Source organism: Colias philodice, chromosome 18 (genome assembly GCF_061535455.1).
Source record: "Colias philodice isolate Cphi_HAF_F1 chromosome 18, ilColPhil1 Martin Lab GWU primary, whole genome shotgun sequence".
In the NCBI taxonomy this organism is placed as follows: domain Eukaryota; kingdom Metazoa; phylum Arthropoda; class Insecta; order Lepidoptera; family Pieridae; genus Colias; species Colias philodice.
Window position 1 is genome coordinate 10,025,107 of NC_143103.1, and position 18,681 is coordinate 10,043,787.

General features: G+C 37.8%; 1 protein-coding gene across 1 annotated transcript in view; it reads right to left on the bottom strand.

The window, feature by feature from the left end:
- Positions 1–290: 290 nt before the first annotated feature.
- Positions 291–18,681, bottom strand: part of Klp98A (kinesin-like protein 98A) — a 34,648-nt gene continuing 16,257 nt past the window's right edge. The window contains exons 10-27 of the mRNA XM_089706239.1: positions 18,155–18,394; positions 15,743–15,932; positions 15,283–15,457; positions 14,813–14,969; positions 13,590–13,763; positions 11,807–11,932; positions 10,756–10,875; positions 9,618–9,765; positions 9,154–9,289; positions 8,519–8,747; positions 7,980–8,070; positions 5,337–5,485; positions 4,099–4,298; positions 3,551–3,761; positions 3,241–3,280; positions 2,989–3,158; positions 2,217–2,405; positions 291–1,060 (exon numbers count right to left, since the gene is read on the bottom strand). Of these exons, the coding sequence (XP_089562365.1) occupies positions 1,025–1,060; positions 2,217–2,405; positions 2,989–3,158; positions 3,241–3,280; positions 3,551–3,761; positions 4,099–4,298; positions 5,337–5,485; positions 7,980–8,070; positions 8,519–8,747; positions 9,154–9,289; positions 9,618–9,765; positions 10,756–10,875; positions 11,807–11,932; positions 13,590–13,763; positions 14,813–14,969; positions 15,283–15,457; positions 15,743–15,932; positions 18,155–18,394 (2,781 nt within the window). The 3' untranslated portion in view covers positions 291–1,024. The remainder of the gene's footprint in view (positions 1,061–2,216; positions 2,406–2,988; positions 3,159–3,240; positions 3,281–3,550; positions 3,762–4,098; positions 4,299–5,336; positions 5,486–7,979; positions 8,071–8,518; positions 8,748–9,153; positions 9,290–9,617; positions 9,766–10,755; positions 10,876–11,806; positions 11,933–13,589; positions 13,764–14,812; positions 14,970–15,282; positions 15,458–15,742; positions 15,933–18,154; positions 18,395–18,681) is intronic.

The following is an 18,681-nucleotide window of genomic DNA, read 5'->3' on the forward strand; positions in this document are numbered from 1 at the left end:
CGCCTGCGGGCCGGGGACTTATTTTAGGGGCACTTAGCGGACTTAAAGGGGCACTTAGCAGACTTAAAGGGGCACTTAGGGACATATAGGGGCACTTAGGGAACATAGACTTTAAGGGGTCTTCAGGGATTCGTATACATTTCTTGGATTTTATTGTCTTTCAACTTGCAAATCTTTATGATTTAAATTTGATATTTTGGTATTATAAGACATAATATGTCTGTGTTGCATCTTTGTTAGGAAACATCATTTTATACATAAAACTATATTCAATAAAGTATTTTTATATAATGTTTTATCTGTTGCACCCTAACATACAATGTGAATATCATTAAGAAATAGTCTCATATAATAAATAAACTTGCTATTTCTTATCAATTAAATCCACTTAAAAGTGTTCCCCTTAACTATAACACAATATTTCATCACTAAAATCTCTTCTTAAAATTGCACAATCTTCCTGAAGACAACATGTCTCCATAACACTGCTAATACTTTCTTTAACATATCATACCCTAACATTGTGAAATTATCATCTGACTGGTCTCATCAAACACTTCTCGTTAACACTTACGATTGGTCTCCATAACAATACTCCATATTAACATGGTCACTGAATCATCCCTTTAACGCTGTTGATCTTCCCCTTAACACAACTGAATTGTCACTTTTGTAACTTCCCCTTAACACTTTAACATCACTGAATTGTCCTCTAACACACTAGTACCGTCCCCTTAACACTTGTATCATCCCCTTAACATTTGTATCGTCCCTTTATACACTTTGCACTGTCCCCTTAACACTTATATATTGTCCCTTGTACACTTTGCACTGTCCCCTTAACACTTTCACACTTGTCCCCTGCCCCGCACGCCGCCCCTCACCGGCGGTCCCTCGCCCGCACATACAGGTACAGCAGCACTAGTGCCGCACACCGCGCCAGCAGCAGCAGTGCGGCCAGCAGCACGTGCGCGAGGCGGCGCAGGTCAGCGCACAGTGCGCCCGTCACGAGCTCGGCGCGCCATCATCCCGTGCCGCACTTGCCGCTCTCGAACACGCCCTACAACAGACAATATAAATTGTTTCATAAGTCAACTTATGACTTACTCATAACCAATGCATACCGCATTAGCATAAGTAAATACTTTTACAAAACACTAATAAAAATTGCACTGTAAAACATGATTTACGCTACATTTGTTTCCCCACTCAGGGAAATCATACTTTAAAGAAATTGCTCAAGTTCAAATCGGTCGCTAGTCCCAGTTTCTAGTCTCTTGGAATTCCATACAAAAAAAGCATCAATTTTTAACCATGCCAACTATTGCTTATTATCGTTGTTTTTGACGTGACAACGTCTTATAATTCGATAGAGCCGGCTGCACGCACGAAAAAACATGACTCATGCGGCGTTACCTCGCTCTGAGGCGTTCCATGGGCTTGAAGTGCAAGCGAGAGCGCGGAACGAGCGACAAAGAAGCACAATCGGACATTGCTCAGGGTCCCAAGACACAAGTATTTCACTTAGTTTGGGACCCACTGTCGTACATTAATTGTAAATCATATAATGGACAAATAAATTTATTTCATTTCATTATTTCATTTCATTGCCACGTTCAACTATCGTCAGTAAACCGACTTTACAGACAATCAATTTTTTTTTTATTTTTTTCCCTTATATGACCAGGACTCAGTAGTGGTCGCGGAAGAATTCGAAACAATATCCCCGGTCCCGGCCCTATCATTAAAGCGGCTCGACGGAACACAGTGATGTTTTAGTTGGTAAGAATCCAACATAACCCACGGCTCCTTCCCCAGGGGTTGTGGGCATCTATGCAAGATTTCCCCGGGGGTCGTGGGCATCTATGCAAGATTTCCCCAGGGGTCGTGGGCATCTATGCATGATTTCCCCGGGGGTCGTGGGCGTCTATGCGAGATTTCCCCAGGGGTCGTGGGCATCTATGCGAGATTTCCCCGGGGGTCGTGGGCATCTATGCAAGATTTCCCCGGGGGTCGTGGGCATCTATGCAAGATTTCCCCAGGGGTCGTGGGCATCTATGCAAGATTTCCCCGGGGGTCGTGGGCACCTATGCAAGATTTCCCCGGGGGTCGTGGGCATCTATGCGAGATTTCCCCAGGGGTCATGGGCATCTATGCGAGATTTCCCCAAGGATATGCTTTTATCAGTATCATTTTATCCCTTTTCCCTAGCTGACCTTGCGGAAGAACGGCGAGAAGGCCTGCAGCCTGTCGCGCGTGAGCGGCTCGCGGTGCAGCGGGCAGCGGCGGTCCAGCGCGCAGGTCGCCAGCAGCCGCCGCAGGAAGCTCTCCAGCTGCGGCCGTCTGCTGCGCGCCAGGCTCTCGGACGACCAGAGCGCGCGGGGCGGGAACGGGATCGCTGCCACCTGGGGCGGGATAACGGCCATTTTATTACTACATAGTATAAAACAAAGTCGCTTTCTCTGTCCCTATGTCCCTTTGTATGCTTAAATCTTTAAAACAACGCAACGGATTTTGATGCGTTTTTTTTAATAGATAGAGCGATTCAAGAGGAAGATTTAAGTATATAATTTATTAGGTTTTAGACAAAGCGGGTGAAGCCGCGGGCGGTTAACTAGTACATGAATATTTATGATACAGAAGTCTACTATTACAGAAAAACACCAGTAAACGTTAAATATGTATATTTCATAATAGCCAGACAGCTTACAGAAAAAGGTCAGACCAAACCAGCTGCTCACAAAAAAACATATTTTCGAAGTGAAACTTCTTTTGACGCGTTGACAGTAAAATTTCAAGGTCGCGTTATGGCAATACCGACACGTAAGTGGCGAAGATTTTAGTATCTTTGAATCTTGCCAAAGAAATTTGTGTTCGGCACACGTGTCAGAAGTGAAACTCACGTTTTACACGTTCTTCTTTTTAATTGTTTTCATCATCAATCTATGATAGACATTTCATCATCATCATCACCATCACGTAACTCACCTGCGCGCCATACGCCTTGCGCGCGGCCAGGTATAGATCCCGGAACCGGCGGTATCGGCGCAACAGCTGCCACGCGCAGTGCGGCCCGAGCCTAACGCGCACTTCGTACTCGTGGTGCGTGCCCGCACCTGCGCCACGTGTTACCCAACCAGGGACTGATATCACCTCCGCTGTGGATGAAAGCATCATCATCAAAAACATCATTATTATTTTTATCAACTGCAGTGGATATTTATTATTATTGATACTCACAGAAATCGATGGGATGGTGAAGACCCTCCAACGTGTAATCCTGAAAGCATAAAAATCATTAATTCACACTATTAACATTATTTTAAATGCAGCTGCATGAATTTGGTCGCATTCAAAAGTGGCGACTCTTATTTGCAAATTTTATCTGGGTATGAGAGCATGAAAGTTATCGGAAGCAAATAATATATGTAAAAATCATTCAAGTACATATAGATGTTTCTTCTTCTTCAAAAAAGCAAGTTTAAGTACACAATATTTTATCTGTCTACCCTATAAATTCACAAATTTACAACTACCCTCAACCACTTACCGGTATAACCAGCGGCGTGGGGCGGTCCCGTCTACGGTAATCTTCACGGTCGTGATCGCGGTCGTTGTCAAGGTCATGGTCGTGGTCAAGGTCACTTGCGTCGGGCGAAGCGAGCGCCCGTAGCGGGTCTGGCCATGACGGTTCGGATCCGAGCTCATCGTTCGACGTGGACACGTTGTCTGATGCTTCTACGCCGTCGCTGTCTTTTAGCCTGGAGATGTTTAATATCATTTTAATTATTCGCTTGGAATTTTTTTCTAACTTTTTACACACGATTGTCTCGAGTCTCATTATACCACGTTTAATCTATACTAATTTAATAAAGCTGAAGCGTTTGTTTGAACGCGCTAATCTCAGGAACTACTGGTTCGATTTGAAAAATTCTTTCGGTGTTTGATAGCCCATTTATCGAGGAAGGCTATATCATTATTCATTACGCTAAGACCAACATGAGCGGAGCCATCATTATTAAAATAAGGAATCAAATTTTTAATGATGCGATTCTTGACACATATTTCTACCCGCTTTTTATTAATAAATCACATCACCTGTGTCGCAGCGAGTCCTGCGCGAGCCCGTCGCCAGCCGTCTCAGTGCTGACATGCATGTCGCTCTCGCTGAGAGTCAGCGACGGCGTCTCCTGTATGGGCGTCACCATGATCGTGCGCCTGCTCTGCTGGTTGTCGAAGAACGAGTACTGCAGCGCCATCTCGAGGCGGACGTACTTCTTTTGGAGCTCTTGGAGTACCTAGAAAAAGAGTTGCTTGTTTGGTAGTGCTCAAATGTGACTAACTCGAAGGAACAAATAAAAATAGAGTTATTTTGTTTGGTAGTATTCAAATGTTACTGACTCGAAGGACCAAATAAGAATAGAGTCGTTTTGTTTGGTAGTGCTCAAATGCTTATGACTCGAAGGACCAAATAAAAAATGTTGTGTGGTTTTATGGAACCACGGTAAAAGTGAAACTGTTCGAACGGTTCCGAACACTGCTTTGTGTAGCGCATGTCGCGTGACGGTCGGCTGCCGAGTAGGTATACCTACTCGGCAGCCGCGATACACGCGACATGCGCTACACAGACCAAAAAGTTTGAGACGATGTAATAAAATTTTCACTTTAATAATAGTTATTTTGTTTGGTAGTGCTCAAATGTTTCTGACTCGAAGGACCAAATAATAATAGTTATTTTGTTTGGTAGTGCTCAAATTCTAATGACTCGAAGGATCAAATAAGAATAGTTATTTTGTTTGGTAGTGCTGAAATGTTTCTGACTCGAAGGACCAAATAATAATAGTTATTTTGTTTGGTAGTGCTCAAATGTTTCTGACTCGAAGGACCAAATAATAATAGTTATTTTGTTTGGTAGTGCTCAAATGTTTCTGACTCGAAGGACCAAATAATAATAGTTATTTTGTTTGGTAGTGCTCAAATTCTAATGACTCGAAGGATCAAATAAGAATAGAGTTGTTTTGTTTGGTAGTGCTCAAATGTTTCTGACTCGAAGGACCAAATACGAATAACGTACAACAAATTTGACTTTCTATTAAAACCGATACAGTGCTCGAAGGACCAAAACCGTATGTCGTAACATAGAAACGTGTGGAAAATGAGTTTTTACTTTTTATTCACACCGACAATGCAAGAAAGAAAAATAGTTAAATAATATAACAAAAATTCTTCTATTGAAGATTGAACTTTTATTGAAAATTGTTGCCTTATGTGGTTTTAACGTTTAATAACAATATTATTTTAAAGAGCTTGCTTATGAATTGGCATAAATATCTAACCTGTATCTGCCTATTCAGATCCTCCTTAGAGCAGTCGTTCTCCAGCGATGATATGACAAGCATCTTCTGCGACGCGATGCGGGAACAGAGCCGCTGCATCGCGCGCAACGCCTCTGCTTCTGTCACTTGTCGCCCGCGACGGTCACCTGCTGTTTTTGTTTACATACATTACATACATAAAAAAAATGTCTGCGTGTACTAGTGTACACACGTAAGAAGTGAAACTTCTTTATGACCTTATTTTAAAAAAAAATTACTATATGCAACTTTACAGAAATACGTCGAATCACGCGTAACGAAAAAATGTTACACTAAATTTTTTTCGAACGCCGATAAAGAAGTTTCACTTCAATAAAAAAAAAACTTTTTAAACTGATATCGAAAGTCCTTTACTTAATTTAAAATTTTAGGATATTTCCCGTTTTATTTTTAAAAAGTTAATAGTGTCATTTTACTCATTACGTAAAGTACTTTCGATATGAGTTTAAAGTTTTATTATATCTGTAATAGTTACGGAATAATCGCCTGTGCACACTTAACGATTACACCCTATATACATACAGTGGTGGTCGTTTAATTAGAAACACGTAACACGATGAAGTAGTCATCAAATTCATTTAACATTTATGTATTAACGTATTAGAGATTAAGTATTATTTCATATGTAATAGAACACCCGTTTATCTAGTTTTATAAGAAATTGCTTAATTTTAATCAAATGTTAGCTTAAATTAATAAAATTAAACAACTTTAAGTGAAGTCTGATTTCCGAGTATTTTCAGTCTGGACAACAAATTAGAAACAGCATGGTTAAAGGGTTCCAAAGTCTAAACCTGTTGAAATGCCACCAATATTTTTTCTTCTACACATATTTGCACCGTTTTTTAAACATTCTATCTAAAAGTTTCTGAAAATTAATTTACTTTGTAGTAAAAATGGGTAAAAGTAAGATTTGTGACCCATCAACAAGAAAAATGATTTTAAGCTCACATTTTGACAAAAACTAGAGTTACAGGAAAATTGAAAATCATTTAGAGTGTTCGATAAAAATATATTCAATGCTATAGTTTATTTAAAAGAGCATGGTACTTCCGATCAAGTGCCTAGAAAAGCTCGACCATGAAAAATCACTGCACGCGAGGATAGGCAAATGATTCTTTTGGCAAAGATGGATCCATTTAAAAGTTCAAATTCTATTATTAAATTAGGTTTTTTCCAAAGATGAACCTCGCAATGTGTCGATGAGATCGATTCGCAGGCAGTAAGTCGAGGCAAAATTTTTTGGGAGAGACGCCACAAAAGTACAGCTTCTTACTAGGCAGTACAGAGAACAACGATTTTCATTTACTAAGAAATATTACTAGTGGACAGTCCGCCAGTGAAAATGTTTTATTTTGGGATGAAACTAAAATTAATTTAATCAATTCTGATGGCAAATGGATACGCGCGTCGTTCAGTTAACCAGGCCTTAGATAATAAATAAACAGTTCAGCATGGCGGAGGAAACATTATAGTATGGGCATGTATGGGGTTGTTTTTAGACTGTTATAATCTTTATAGACAACAACGGCTTTACAACGTCGTGGCTTATATTGTATGAGATTTTAAGACGTTTGCAAAAACATATTTTCTAATAGAATTGGAACCATTAAATGGATCCATCTTTGCGAAAAGAATTATTTACCTATGCTCGCGAGCAGTGGTTTTTCATGGTCGAGCTTTTTTAGGGACTTAATCAGAAGTACCATGCTCTTTTAAACAAACGGTATCATTGAATATCTTTTTATCGAACACTCTAAATGATTTGCAATTTTCCTGTAACTCCAGTTTTTGTCAAAATGTAAACTTAAAATTATTTTTCTTGTTGATGGGTCACAAATCTTACTTTTACCCATTTGTACTGCAAAGCAAATTAATTTTCAGAAACTTTTAGATGGAATGTTTAAAAAACGGTACAAATATTTGTAGAAGAAAAAAATATTGGCGGCATTTCAACAGGTTTTGACTTTGGAACACTCGAACCGTGCTGTTTCTAATTTGTTGTCCAGACTGAAAATACTCGGAAATCAGACTTCACTTAAAGTTGTTTAATTTTATTAATGTAAGCTAACTTTTGATTAAAATTAAGCAATGTCTTGTAAAACTAGATAAACGGGTGATCTATTACATATGAAATAATGCTTAATCTCTAAAACGTTAATACACAAAAGTAAATAAATTTGATGACTACTTCATCCTGTTACGTGTTTCTAATTAAACGTCCACCACTGTAAGTACATAACCTTTAGTAGAAAATATCAACCATTTGAATACATAACATTCATAAAAATATCTTCATTATAAATATCTTATTTCTTACTAAAAAATATCTCCCCTTATGAGGATACACACTTGTAACACCACTAGTGTTAGTGTTCACTTAATATCAAGTGGCCCTTGCTTATACTGCCATGAAAAAAAAGGTTTTATATCTTCGATATTTTTCCTCTAAGACGTGCAATGATTACCTATATCACATTGTTAAGATAATAATATGTTGTCAACCCATCCCTTTGGATTACTGCTCAAATTATATGATATTTCTTGGTGAAATCTAGCAATAATAATTATTGTTCGAAGTAAAAGTAAGTATATATATCATACCTAATCTCCGTCTATATTTGGACCTCTGATGTCTCTCTTCTGGCGATCGTTCTATTGAGCTGGATGACTGCCCTTCCACTATTCTACTCGGCTGAAATTAAATGAAGTTGGATTAATAAGAAAACATAAATAATAATATTAAGGATTTTAATTGTTGCGATATTTTTTTTTTATTGAAATTTTTTATTGAACTTTAGGCGCATTGAGAGTAAAATTACAATTGCGTCATGACAATTCCGTCACATCACGGAGTAACGCCCCGATTTTGGTATCTTATAAATTTGCAAAAGAAGTTTCTCGGTACACACGATCTTTTTTTGACGTGACAACGTCTTATAATTCGATAGAGCCGCCTGCACGCACGAAAAAACATGACTCGTGCGGCGTTACCTCGCTCTGAGGCGTTCCGTGTAAGGCTTAAAGTGCAAGCGAGAGCGCGGAACGAGCGACAAAGAAGCACAATCGGACGTTGTCACGTTCAACTATCGTCAGTAAACCGACTTTATAGACAACCAATATTTTTATTTTTTATATATTACCTTATGATACTCCTCCGTGCTGGACATATCATCGCTATCATCCACGCTGGCGTTTAGTTTAAACCGGGGCAGTTCCTCACTGGGTAGCATGGAGCCCTCCGTTGTGGAGGGGCTCGGGAGGGTCGACTCTGAGGGCAGCTTGGGGGAGGAGGAGGCCGTGTGGAAGGTCGGGGAGGGGGGCGTGGGGGAGGTTAGGGAGGAGGGGAGCGGGTCGAGGCTGAGGCTGAGGCTGCGGGGGGAAATGTTTTTGTGATTATTCATAGAATACTATTAATTCATAATAATTTAGTTTGCCCTATAGTTGGTTTTAGGCTGACAACTTTTTTTGCAAAAAAAATGAGGTAGTTTCAAAAAATATATTTTCCTATGCTTACGAAAATTTAATTGTGTTTTAAGGTTTATTGAAACATCACATTTATTCTACTTCACAAGTTCTGTGAAGAATGAATGTGATGTATGTTGCGAAATCGTTAATTAGGAAACTATTATGTTAGTTAACATTGACATTAAAAATTCTTTATTCTATGTGCATGATGACGTAAAAATCCCCTATATATTACGAAAATTTAATTTAATTTCTTATCTCCTACGTAATTACTAAAAGTGACAAATAAATAAAACTAAATTTCCCTCACCTAAGTCGTTTAGCTCGATAATGCTCTCTCTCATCAGCCGAGAGCGGTTCGGGCGGATCTTCATCCTTAATTCTAAGTACTAGCTCAGATTTGCTGCGTTTTACACCTTCGATTGGTAAATAATCACCTTCGCCGTCTGTAAACATGCATTCTTATTTATTACTGTACACACCAATTTAAAGTGTTTTTTTATTTGTACACAAAAGCGGAATTAATAATAGTGCAAGAGGCTAATAAATTATTTCATAAAATATAACAATTTTACTACATTTTATGGTGATTTTTTTAATTATTGATAATATGTGGTATAGATGTCCTTATGGGTGGATAAAGTATTCTTCTTATTTGACAACTAATGTTTTCCCTTACTCTATTTCGCATTAGACAGGCTTTTTCTTGAATAGACAAAGACTTGTTTATCTTTTGACGTTAAATTTATTTATTTGACTGTACGCTAATCTTACCGGGATCAGCAAGTGCCTGTGTCAGTCCACGCTGTCTCGCAGCAAGCAGCGCTAATTCAGCTTGCAGCCGTTCCACCTTCACGCGCTGCGCCGCTACTGATGAAACTCTCGCTTGCAACTCTTGCTCTAGTGTTTCTAGTTCTTTACGCTGAAGAAAAAGAAGAATTTAAGGTTATAATTATTATAGAAAAAAAGGCTAGGATAGTTAGACAACTTCGAGCATGTCTAAACTAGCTGCTATAATGGACCATACACAAAAAAAACAATGGGCAGATAGAACGTAACAGTTAAATAACTAAAACAAAACATAAAAATATAGGATTGGAATTATTCTATCATTAAGAAAAATCTAAACAACACTTCTCTAACGGAAATACATCAAGCCGTTTACGCTAAAGAGCATTCCCAAGATACAAACATACCAACAAACACTGAAAAAACATAACCCTCCTTTGATGCAGTCGGATAAACATAAATAAGAAAATAGCTGTTTTTTTAAATAAACATAAAACAAAATAAATCGGTCAAAGGAGAAATCTATACAGGCAAATAAAAAACTATAATAATTACATATAACCGGGGACAGACCTAAAATTACACACACAAGAAAATTATTTAAAAACGATTTCGGAAGTCTAAAAAATCAATAAATCGTCTTTTTTCAATTTTCTATATAATTTATTACAAATAGAACTATCAAACTGACCAAAGTTCCACCATAAAAGTTTCATCTGACTATCACTATTCCAATGAAAGTGCCAATCAAAAACTCTACATAAGTCAAACACGGATATAATCATAATGCCACACAAGAAAATTATTTTCAAATACTGAAAAAAAAAAGACGTGAGGCCCTCAGGGACTGCCGCGGTAAAGCTATTGCATGCTAGGCCTTCAAGCCACACCTCCGCGCCCGTCGGAGTGGGGAGCGTGAGGTTTTTTCGTTACGGAATTTCTCGATTCGGTCCCCGCGCTCAAGGGCCGCGATAGAAGCTATGCAATAGCTTAAAAAAGCTTTCAATCACATTTCTTATATCTATGAATAAATAACAAAATCAAAGACACTTTTGAAGTAGATCTATTAATATTCTTTACGGACCAAAATGCCGCTCAAACCCTACTAGTATATAATCCTTACATGTCTATTGACGGTGTCGGTTATATTTCTTGCTGTTTTCGGCTCGCACTGCTGCAGCAGGTGCATGAGACACTCGGTGGACGTTTCGGATGCTGGACTGTCAGGGCTTGGCGTGTGGTTCTGTGAAAGATATTTTATTTTTGTTTTTGGTTGAAGTATTTCTCACTTCGGGTGTTTTAATATGGTGCGGATTTTGTTACGCACGCGGGATAGCCCCGTACTTGCAAGTGTCGTTCATATAAATATTTATTGTAATACGTAGAAAAAAACACGCGGGGGCTAGAAAAGATTCTGTTTTAGCAATAACAATTTTCTGCATGCTGGGCAATCCTGCGTGCGTGATAAAATCAACGCTATATCAAAAACACCCTTACACGCAAATTCGCTTTAAAAAAAATATTTTTCCAATTTCTTTAACGTTAACTTTGATTGAATATAGCCCATGAATAGAGTAACATTTTTTTACAATTCGCAGCAGTAGCTTTTGATAATAAATCATTTAAACAAACAAACAATTCATCTCTTTATCATCATCATCCCAATACATAGATGTCTGTAGTGGAAACCAGCAAGATAAAATAAATACGATTTATTGGAGTGTTTGAGTTGCTAATTTATAACACACGTAGTCAAACTTTTTAGACCTATGACGTGTCACGTGCCTCCACCGGTAAGAATTTTGTTAACTTCATGCAACTTTTAAATATCCCTTGTACAGAGAGGAGTCTCAAAAAATTTTGTTTTATTTGCTTGTTTAACACAATCAAAAATAATGACACTAAAAAATGTTGAAGCATTAATAATGCAGTTATGAGCATACTTAAATTAAGCAATAGGGTGCGTGTTGATAGGAATTATCGTTTTATATTTTCAATGAAAATATAGTTAATTAGTTAATAAAAAATAGCACTAATATTACATACAATCCAAACACTTAAATGATAAAAAAACAAATCAGTTTTTACCTATTTAACATTAGAATAGAACCAAAAACGCCATAAAAGATAATTCCAGATAATTATCAAGCACTAAACTACACGAAACCACAAACCTCATCAATCTGGCAGCCCTCCGCGAGCAGATCGCTGATGCTGTTCACCACGTACTCCTCCATCTCCCGCCTCTTCCCCCCCACCTGGCTCTCTAGCTCCACGATCATACTCTGCTCTTTCTCAATCTACGGGACACGGGGGTAGCAAAACAAAATAAATATGGCACTGGATTTTCTGAATTTTTTGAACTACCCTCAATTTATTATAAAAAAATCGAGTTTTATAATAGAGTAGCTTTATGCAATTCCAAATTGAATAAAAAGGTAATTAATAAATTGCATGATTGAAGTAAGTATTTAATTAAGGTGCCCGTATGCCGAGCACGCGTGTCAGAAGTGAAACTTCTTTGGCGAGATTCAAAAATTCCAAAATCGTCGCTTTACACCATGACGTGACGGTATTGCCATGACGCGACCTTGAAATTTTAAAACACACCTAAAGAAGTTTCACCTCAAAAATCTTCAAATCAATTTAAAAAAAGACTGATTCAGAAATCCAGTTTAAAATAATACAATATAAAATAGCGCGCGAATATTACCAAGTGTCAAGCGCTACCGCCTATGTGATACGATCGAATAGTAAACGATTGTGAGAAAATAAAACAACATCATTGTATGCGTGTTTATTGCATTTGTGGTACTAATGTTACTCGATCGAAACTCGATTGCAAATTTTTATTCAAATAGTATTGCAATACAATAACTTTTTAGTGAAAGTTTAATGTTTTCAGCTTAGATTATATACGTAAATGAGAAATAGGTTTTTGCATATTTCGAATGTGACATCTTAAAACACAGACAAAATTATAATAATTAAAACATTCTCTACGAGATATTTCATCAATTATCATAATAATGAGCTTAATATAAATTATGCAAATCTTTTATTTTCATTAACATAACGGTTAATTAAAAAGCTGCATGTATTAAAACAGTATTTATATTATTTTACTAAGTTATAAAACAAATCTCGTCCGAGATTTTACTACTGTTAAAAATATTAAAAGTATATATCGTTCGAGAAACCTTAGTACCACTGCATAATATATAGGACAATGACACGTATGATTGCAGCACTAATGGCATAAATCGAGATAAAAATGAAAGGGTTTAATTAGCTTGCGGAAACACACGCAATGTGATTTATTAATAATTGTACATACTTGCTGTGAAAATGCTTTTATTATACTTCATTACGATGATAAAATGTTTTATATTTGATAAGATAACTGTACTGGGTTCGATTCTCAAAAAAAAAGATTCAGTCTCATAGAAAAAACTGGTCACCTACTTGTCCGTAAAGAAAATCGGTCAGAGAAACTCATTTTGTCAAAACGACACCAGTTTTTATTCTTAAATAAAACATGTAGCTTAAAATTCGTGATAATTTTTTAGAGGCAATTTTTAGTTATATATTACATTTCTGTGTTATTAAAACTTAATAGATTATTTTATTAGTTTATCATAGATTGCGTCGGCTGCTATGGTATGAAATATTCTAGCTACGCTTTAAGCTGTATTTAAGAAAATGTATTAAAAAAATTGTTTAGCTAAGGAGAAGACATTGAAAATAGGATATTTTTCACTCATATACAAATACATATTTTATACTCACCATCTTCAAAATTTTAGGTGTCACGATTGCTGCGCGTTGTTATATAGGTACCTCTTGGTAAGTAGGCAGGTAGGATAGGTTTTGCTCTTGATAGTTGATCGCGGGGTCGCGGTTTCAAGCTGTCGGTCTCGACTGCTTCCAGTGGTTCACATAAAGCCCACCACTCACCCGGTCGGTCGCCGCTCTCGCCGCAGCAGCATGCCGCCGCGCCCTCGCGCTGAGGTCCCGCTGTCTCGTGCGCAGCGCGCGGCGCCGCAGCGTCCAGCCGCGCTCCAGTGCGCGCCAGTCGCCCGACAGCCGCCGGCACGCCGCTGCGTACTCGCGCTCCATCGCAGAACGCTCCTGCGACAATAAAAAGACGGGTTGCACTCCGGGAGTGCCGGCAGAAGTGAAAACTTGATTATTAACGTTGAGCATGTTTGATATCCATCCGTCTTACGCTTTTTCGATCAGGCCACGTGTCCTGACGCGAGTTTAAGATTTTATACCCATTACAGAAGAAGTGCTCAACGCCGCTAAAGAAGTTTTCACTTCAAAAATACATATTATGTTAAACTTTAACACGCGCTGTGTCTTCTAGAGGTTAATTATACCTTAATAATAAAACACAATTCGACTCAAGCGCTATCAAACTCGTTTCAACGTCAACCTAAATAGCTCGTCGCTTCGCTCCTCGCCTTTGAATTTCAACGCTAAAAACTACCTTCCTAAAATAACATAAAATAACAATAACCTAAAAAAAGCATGTATGCAGCCGAACACAAGCACAATGCGAAGCGATTGAAATCAAAAAATTTATTTATTTTTTTCACAATTTTTTTACATAATTTCATTTCAAAGATAACAAAATCATCGCCTTTCTACATAACCTAACGATATTGCCATGTCGCAACCTTAAAATTTTTAAAGTGAAACTTTTATTACATCGTCTCAAACTTTTTGGTCTGTGTAGCGCATGTCGCGTGTATCGCGGCTGCCGAGTAGGTATACCTATTACCTACTCGGCAGCCAACCGTCACGCGACATGCGCTACACAAAGCAGTGTTCGGAACCGTTCGAACAGTTTCACTTTTACCGTGGTTTCATAAAACCACACAACATTTTTATTCTCAACGCATCTAAATAAATTTCATTTTAATAAAGAAATTTTTTTCCAAAAAAAATTTAATAATATGTAGTTTTTTTTATTACTTACAAAAAATAACTATTTTACAAATAAATAAATACGATTGAATGTACAAAACACGTCATGAATTTTCTTTATTACATCCTTCGTCACGGTCAAGATGGCAGCTTCTCTCTTTTTTTTAATATTAAATACACCTTTGAACTTCTTTCCATAAATTATTTTTATATGGAATTTGTTCACTTTAACACAGTCCACCACGCACCTCATCCAACTGCTTCTGCTGCTTGACCAGCTCCTCCCGCTCGGCGTGCCATTTACGTTGCCGCTCCTGCTGCTGCAGCACGAACTGCTGTCTCTCTCTCTCCAACTCCGCTCGTTGGAGGGAAATACGCTCACACCGTATCTCGCTCTCTAGGTCCCTGTGAGGAAAAAAACGCAGAATTTAATGAAGCTTTCGACTCGGTATAACATCATGTATATTAAACCCCTTATTTTAAACCCCTTTCAATGAATATCGTGATAAATATTGTATTAATAACTTACTTGAACAAATAATTGAAGTAAATCACAACTGTTAAGTGAATCAAACCTTTATAAATATCAAAACAATACAAACAAAACTTTTGGTGTACCACAAGGTTCTATCATTGGTCCCTTACTATTTCTAATCTACAAAACTGACTTTTACTCTTTTTTATGACAAAATCATAACAAATACACTAGAATACTTACGAATACGTATTATTAAGGTTCTCCGTGCTAGCCGCGAGGTCGGTAGTGGACCACGAGAGGAGGGAGAGGCGAGAGAGGTTCATCATGGAAGCGCTGCCTTCTTGGCGTAGTTTGGCAGCTTCGGCTGGATCGTTGTAACGGAACATGTTCGTGCGGCCCAGGAGGAGGATGCAACCTGTGAAAGTTACATAAAAATTAATAAGATGATAAAGATAATAATAAAAGTTCTGGTTGTGATAAACCTTCAAAAAATTAGGAAACTTTGCTTCACTAATTTTTTAAGAGAAACTTCTTTATGCGCATTGACAGTAAAATTCGCGTCATGGCAATACCGTCACGTCATGGAGTAGGGCGACGATTTTTGTATCTATGAATCTTGCCAAAGAAGTTTCACTTCTGACAGGCGTGCGCGGCACACACGCTCATTCTTATGTTATTTCGGTGATAAAATGCCACTGACCCTGGCTCAGCTTGGCCGGGCGGTCGAGCAGCACGGTGTTGAGCCAGCACTGCGCGCCGCTGGCCGGCTCGATGGTGGCCACGCCGTCGTGCAGCGCCACCGTGCAGTGCAGCGGCAGCACGCCCGCGCCGCTCAGCACTATGTCCGGCGTGGGACTGTACTCCGAGCTGCCTATCACCGTTTCACCTTCCTGGTTGATAATGTACACGGTTAGTAGCTTGTCAAAAAATAATATTTATGACAACGGTAATTTTTTTTCAATAAACTTTGACATCACAGCTCGTCATATCACCAGACTGACTTGAAATGAAAAAAGGAAAAAATATTTATTTTTCTATTTGATAGCGTTTTTCTTTAAGAATAATAGGTGTTTGTAATAGGTAAAAAAAATGTGTGCGTGTACACACGAAAAGAAGTGAAACGGAAAAATGTCACGCGTAACGAAAAAATGTTACACTAAATTTTTTTCCACCCCGATAAAGAAGTTTCACTTCAAAAAAATGTTGAATTTTTTTTTATCAAATTTCAAATTTTATAAAACAATCACGCATTTTCAATATTATTATTGTCCAATCCACTAAATCCTGCCCATCTTCAAATGATACAGCGTGACGCCAGTAGATAACAGATGCGGCAGAATGCGGTATATCCACAGAACAGTAAAAACAAATAGAAGTGCTATAATGTCATAATTAGTATGAAAACCAGTGTCGCCAAACCCACACATTTAAACCGATAGTTATACAGTACACTACAAGTAAACTATGCCTTTGATTGGACAGCTTAATTTGAGTAAAAACTGACTTAGGTTATAAATTCAGCATTCCAATATGTACCCTAACGCACCATGTTACGGTTTATTTTAGTATAACATCCCTAGGTATATTAGCTGTTTTGTTTCTCTGTTCTCATTGCTCAGAAATTCCATATTCGAAAACATTCAGCTATTCCACAACAGAGGGCGTTAGTTTTCGATAGATATAACTTTGAACCTCAATACATAGAGATAAGGTTGAAATTTGTGTCACTCAACATTAATATTTATCTGATGCTATGTCTTGAGGGATGTCAGCCTTGTTATCGATAATTCACAAATAAATATTTTTTGTGTATTTTTTTTTTCTTTCTATTATATGAGTATAGTATAATGTGTCACATTTTGGAGTATGTTCATTACTACTAAGTACGTCCTTTTATATTATTATTATTAAATAAAAATCGGAATAGAATAGTATTAATCTATATTTACAAAATACAAACAGAAAATATGCATTATTTTAAATCTTGGAACTGCCGTAGGTTTGATGTATCGGTGGCCTTTGTAAGACTGCTTAGTGATGTTCGGCATCCAGTTAACTCGTCACGTTGTATTTATCCATTTCTCTTTTAAATTAGCCTCTTTGGGAAATCTTTAAATAATTTGGACAATTGAAAGCTAAGGAAAAATAAAATAAAATTTAATATTTATAATGTTTGTCTTTTCTTAAGTATCGATACTGTCGATATGCGCCACAAGAATCACTAAACCGACATTCGTTTGTTTATTGCAATAATATTCCAGAAAGTCTTGTTGGCTGTTCAATCTATAATAGTACTAATTTCTTATGGATTAAGGTTCATTTTGACTAGATATTCGTATATAATTTTGACAAATTACGACATGCGAAGTTATAACATAAAATATATGTAAAATAAATAAAAATAAGACTTACCGATGGTATGAAATGCCTCCATTCTCCTCCATTGCTGATATTATTTCGTCTGCTATCATTTTTGCACTCTAATACCGAACAACACGTCCTAATTAATGAATAAATATGGAAAAAAGGTTTGACAGCTGACAACCGACTCGAATATTTTTCTGCGCACAACTGAGAGCAAGTTAGGTGATCTTAACTTATTATTGACACGTGGGCCACGCCCACATCACACTTCTATTTGTTTTTACTGTTCTGTGGGTATATCCGAGTCGAGCACAACACCTAGGCCACTCTTGCGCAGACCCAGCGCCTTTTGCTCGTGTAATATCTATTATTTTCTGCATTTATATGTGTTTTATCCAACTTACCTTCAAATGATACACCGTGACACCGGTAGACAGGAGATTATCGTCTATCCCCACTAAATGCGGCATATCCGAGTCGAGCACAAAACCAAGACCACTCTTGCGCAACCCAAGTGCCTTCTGCTCGTGTAATATCTATTATTTTCTGCATTTATATGTGTTTTATCCAACCTACCTTCAAATGATACAACGTGACACCGGTAGACAGGAGATTATCGTCTATCCCCACTAAATGCGGCATATCCGAGTCGAGCACAAAACCAAGACCACTCTTGCGCAACCCAAGTGCCTTCTGCTCGTGTAATATCTATTATTTTCTGCATTTATATGTGTTTTATCCAACCTACCTTCAAATGATACAGCGTGACACCCGTAGACAGGAGATTATCGTCTATCCCCACTAAATGCGGCATATCCGAGTCGAGCACAACACCTAGGCCACTCTTGCGCAACCCAAGTGCCTTCTGCTCGTGTAATATCTGCTGCGTTTCCCGCCATTTCTCCGTCCATTTCTCTGTGAGCACTTTCTCTTGTGCTTCCTTGCGTTGGAGCGTCGCGAGAACTCCGGCTTCTGTTTCTACCGGTACCTGAAATAAATACATGTATTAGTTGGGTTAAAACCCCAGGGATAAAAATCCAGAAAATAAGAGTTTCGCACATAAACTTATTTTTATGATTTTTATTAAATGTCGCGATATATGGCAAGTGAAAAAATTAACATTTTAAAACTCAACCTACATTTAATATTCTAGGAAATTTTAATAAGTACATATTTAAAGTGATGCATAGAAATCTAAATAACAAGACACTAGAAGTCGTAAGCGTGCGTGACCTTGTCGCCACTCAGGTGATTTGCACATCACCAGTGCATTCG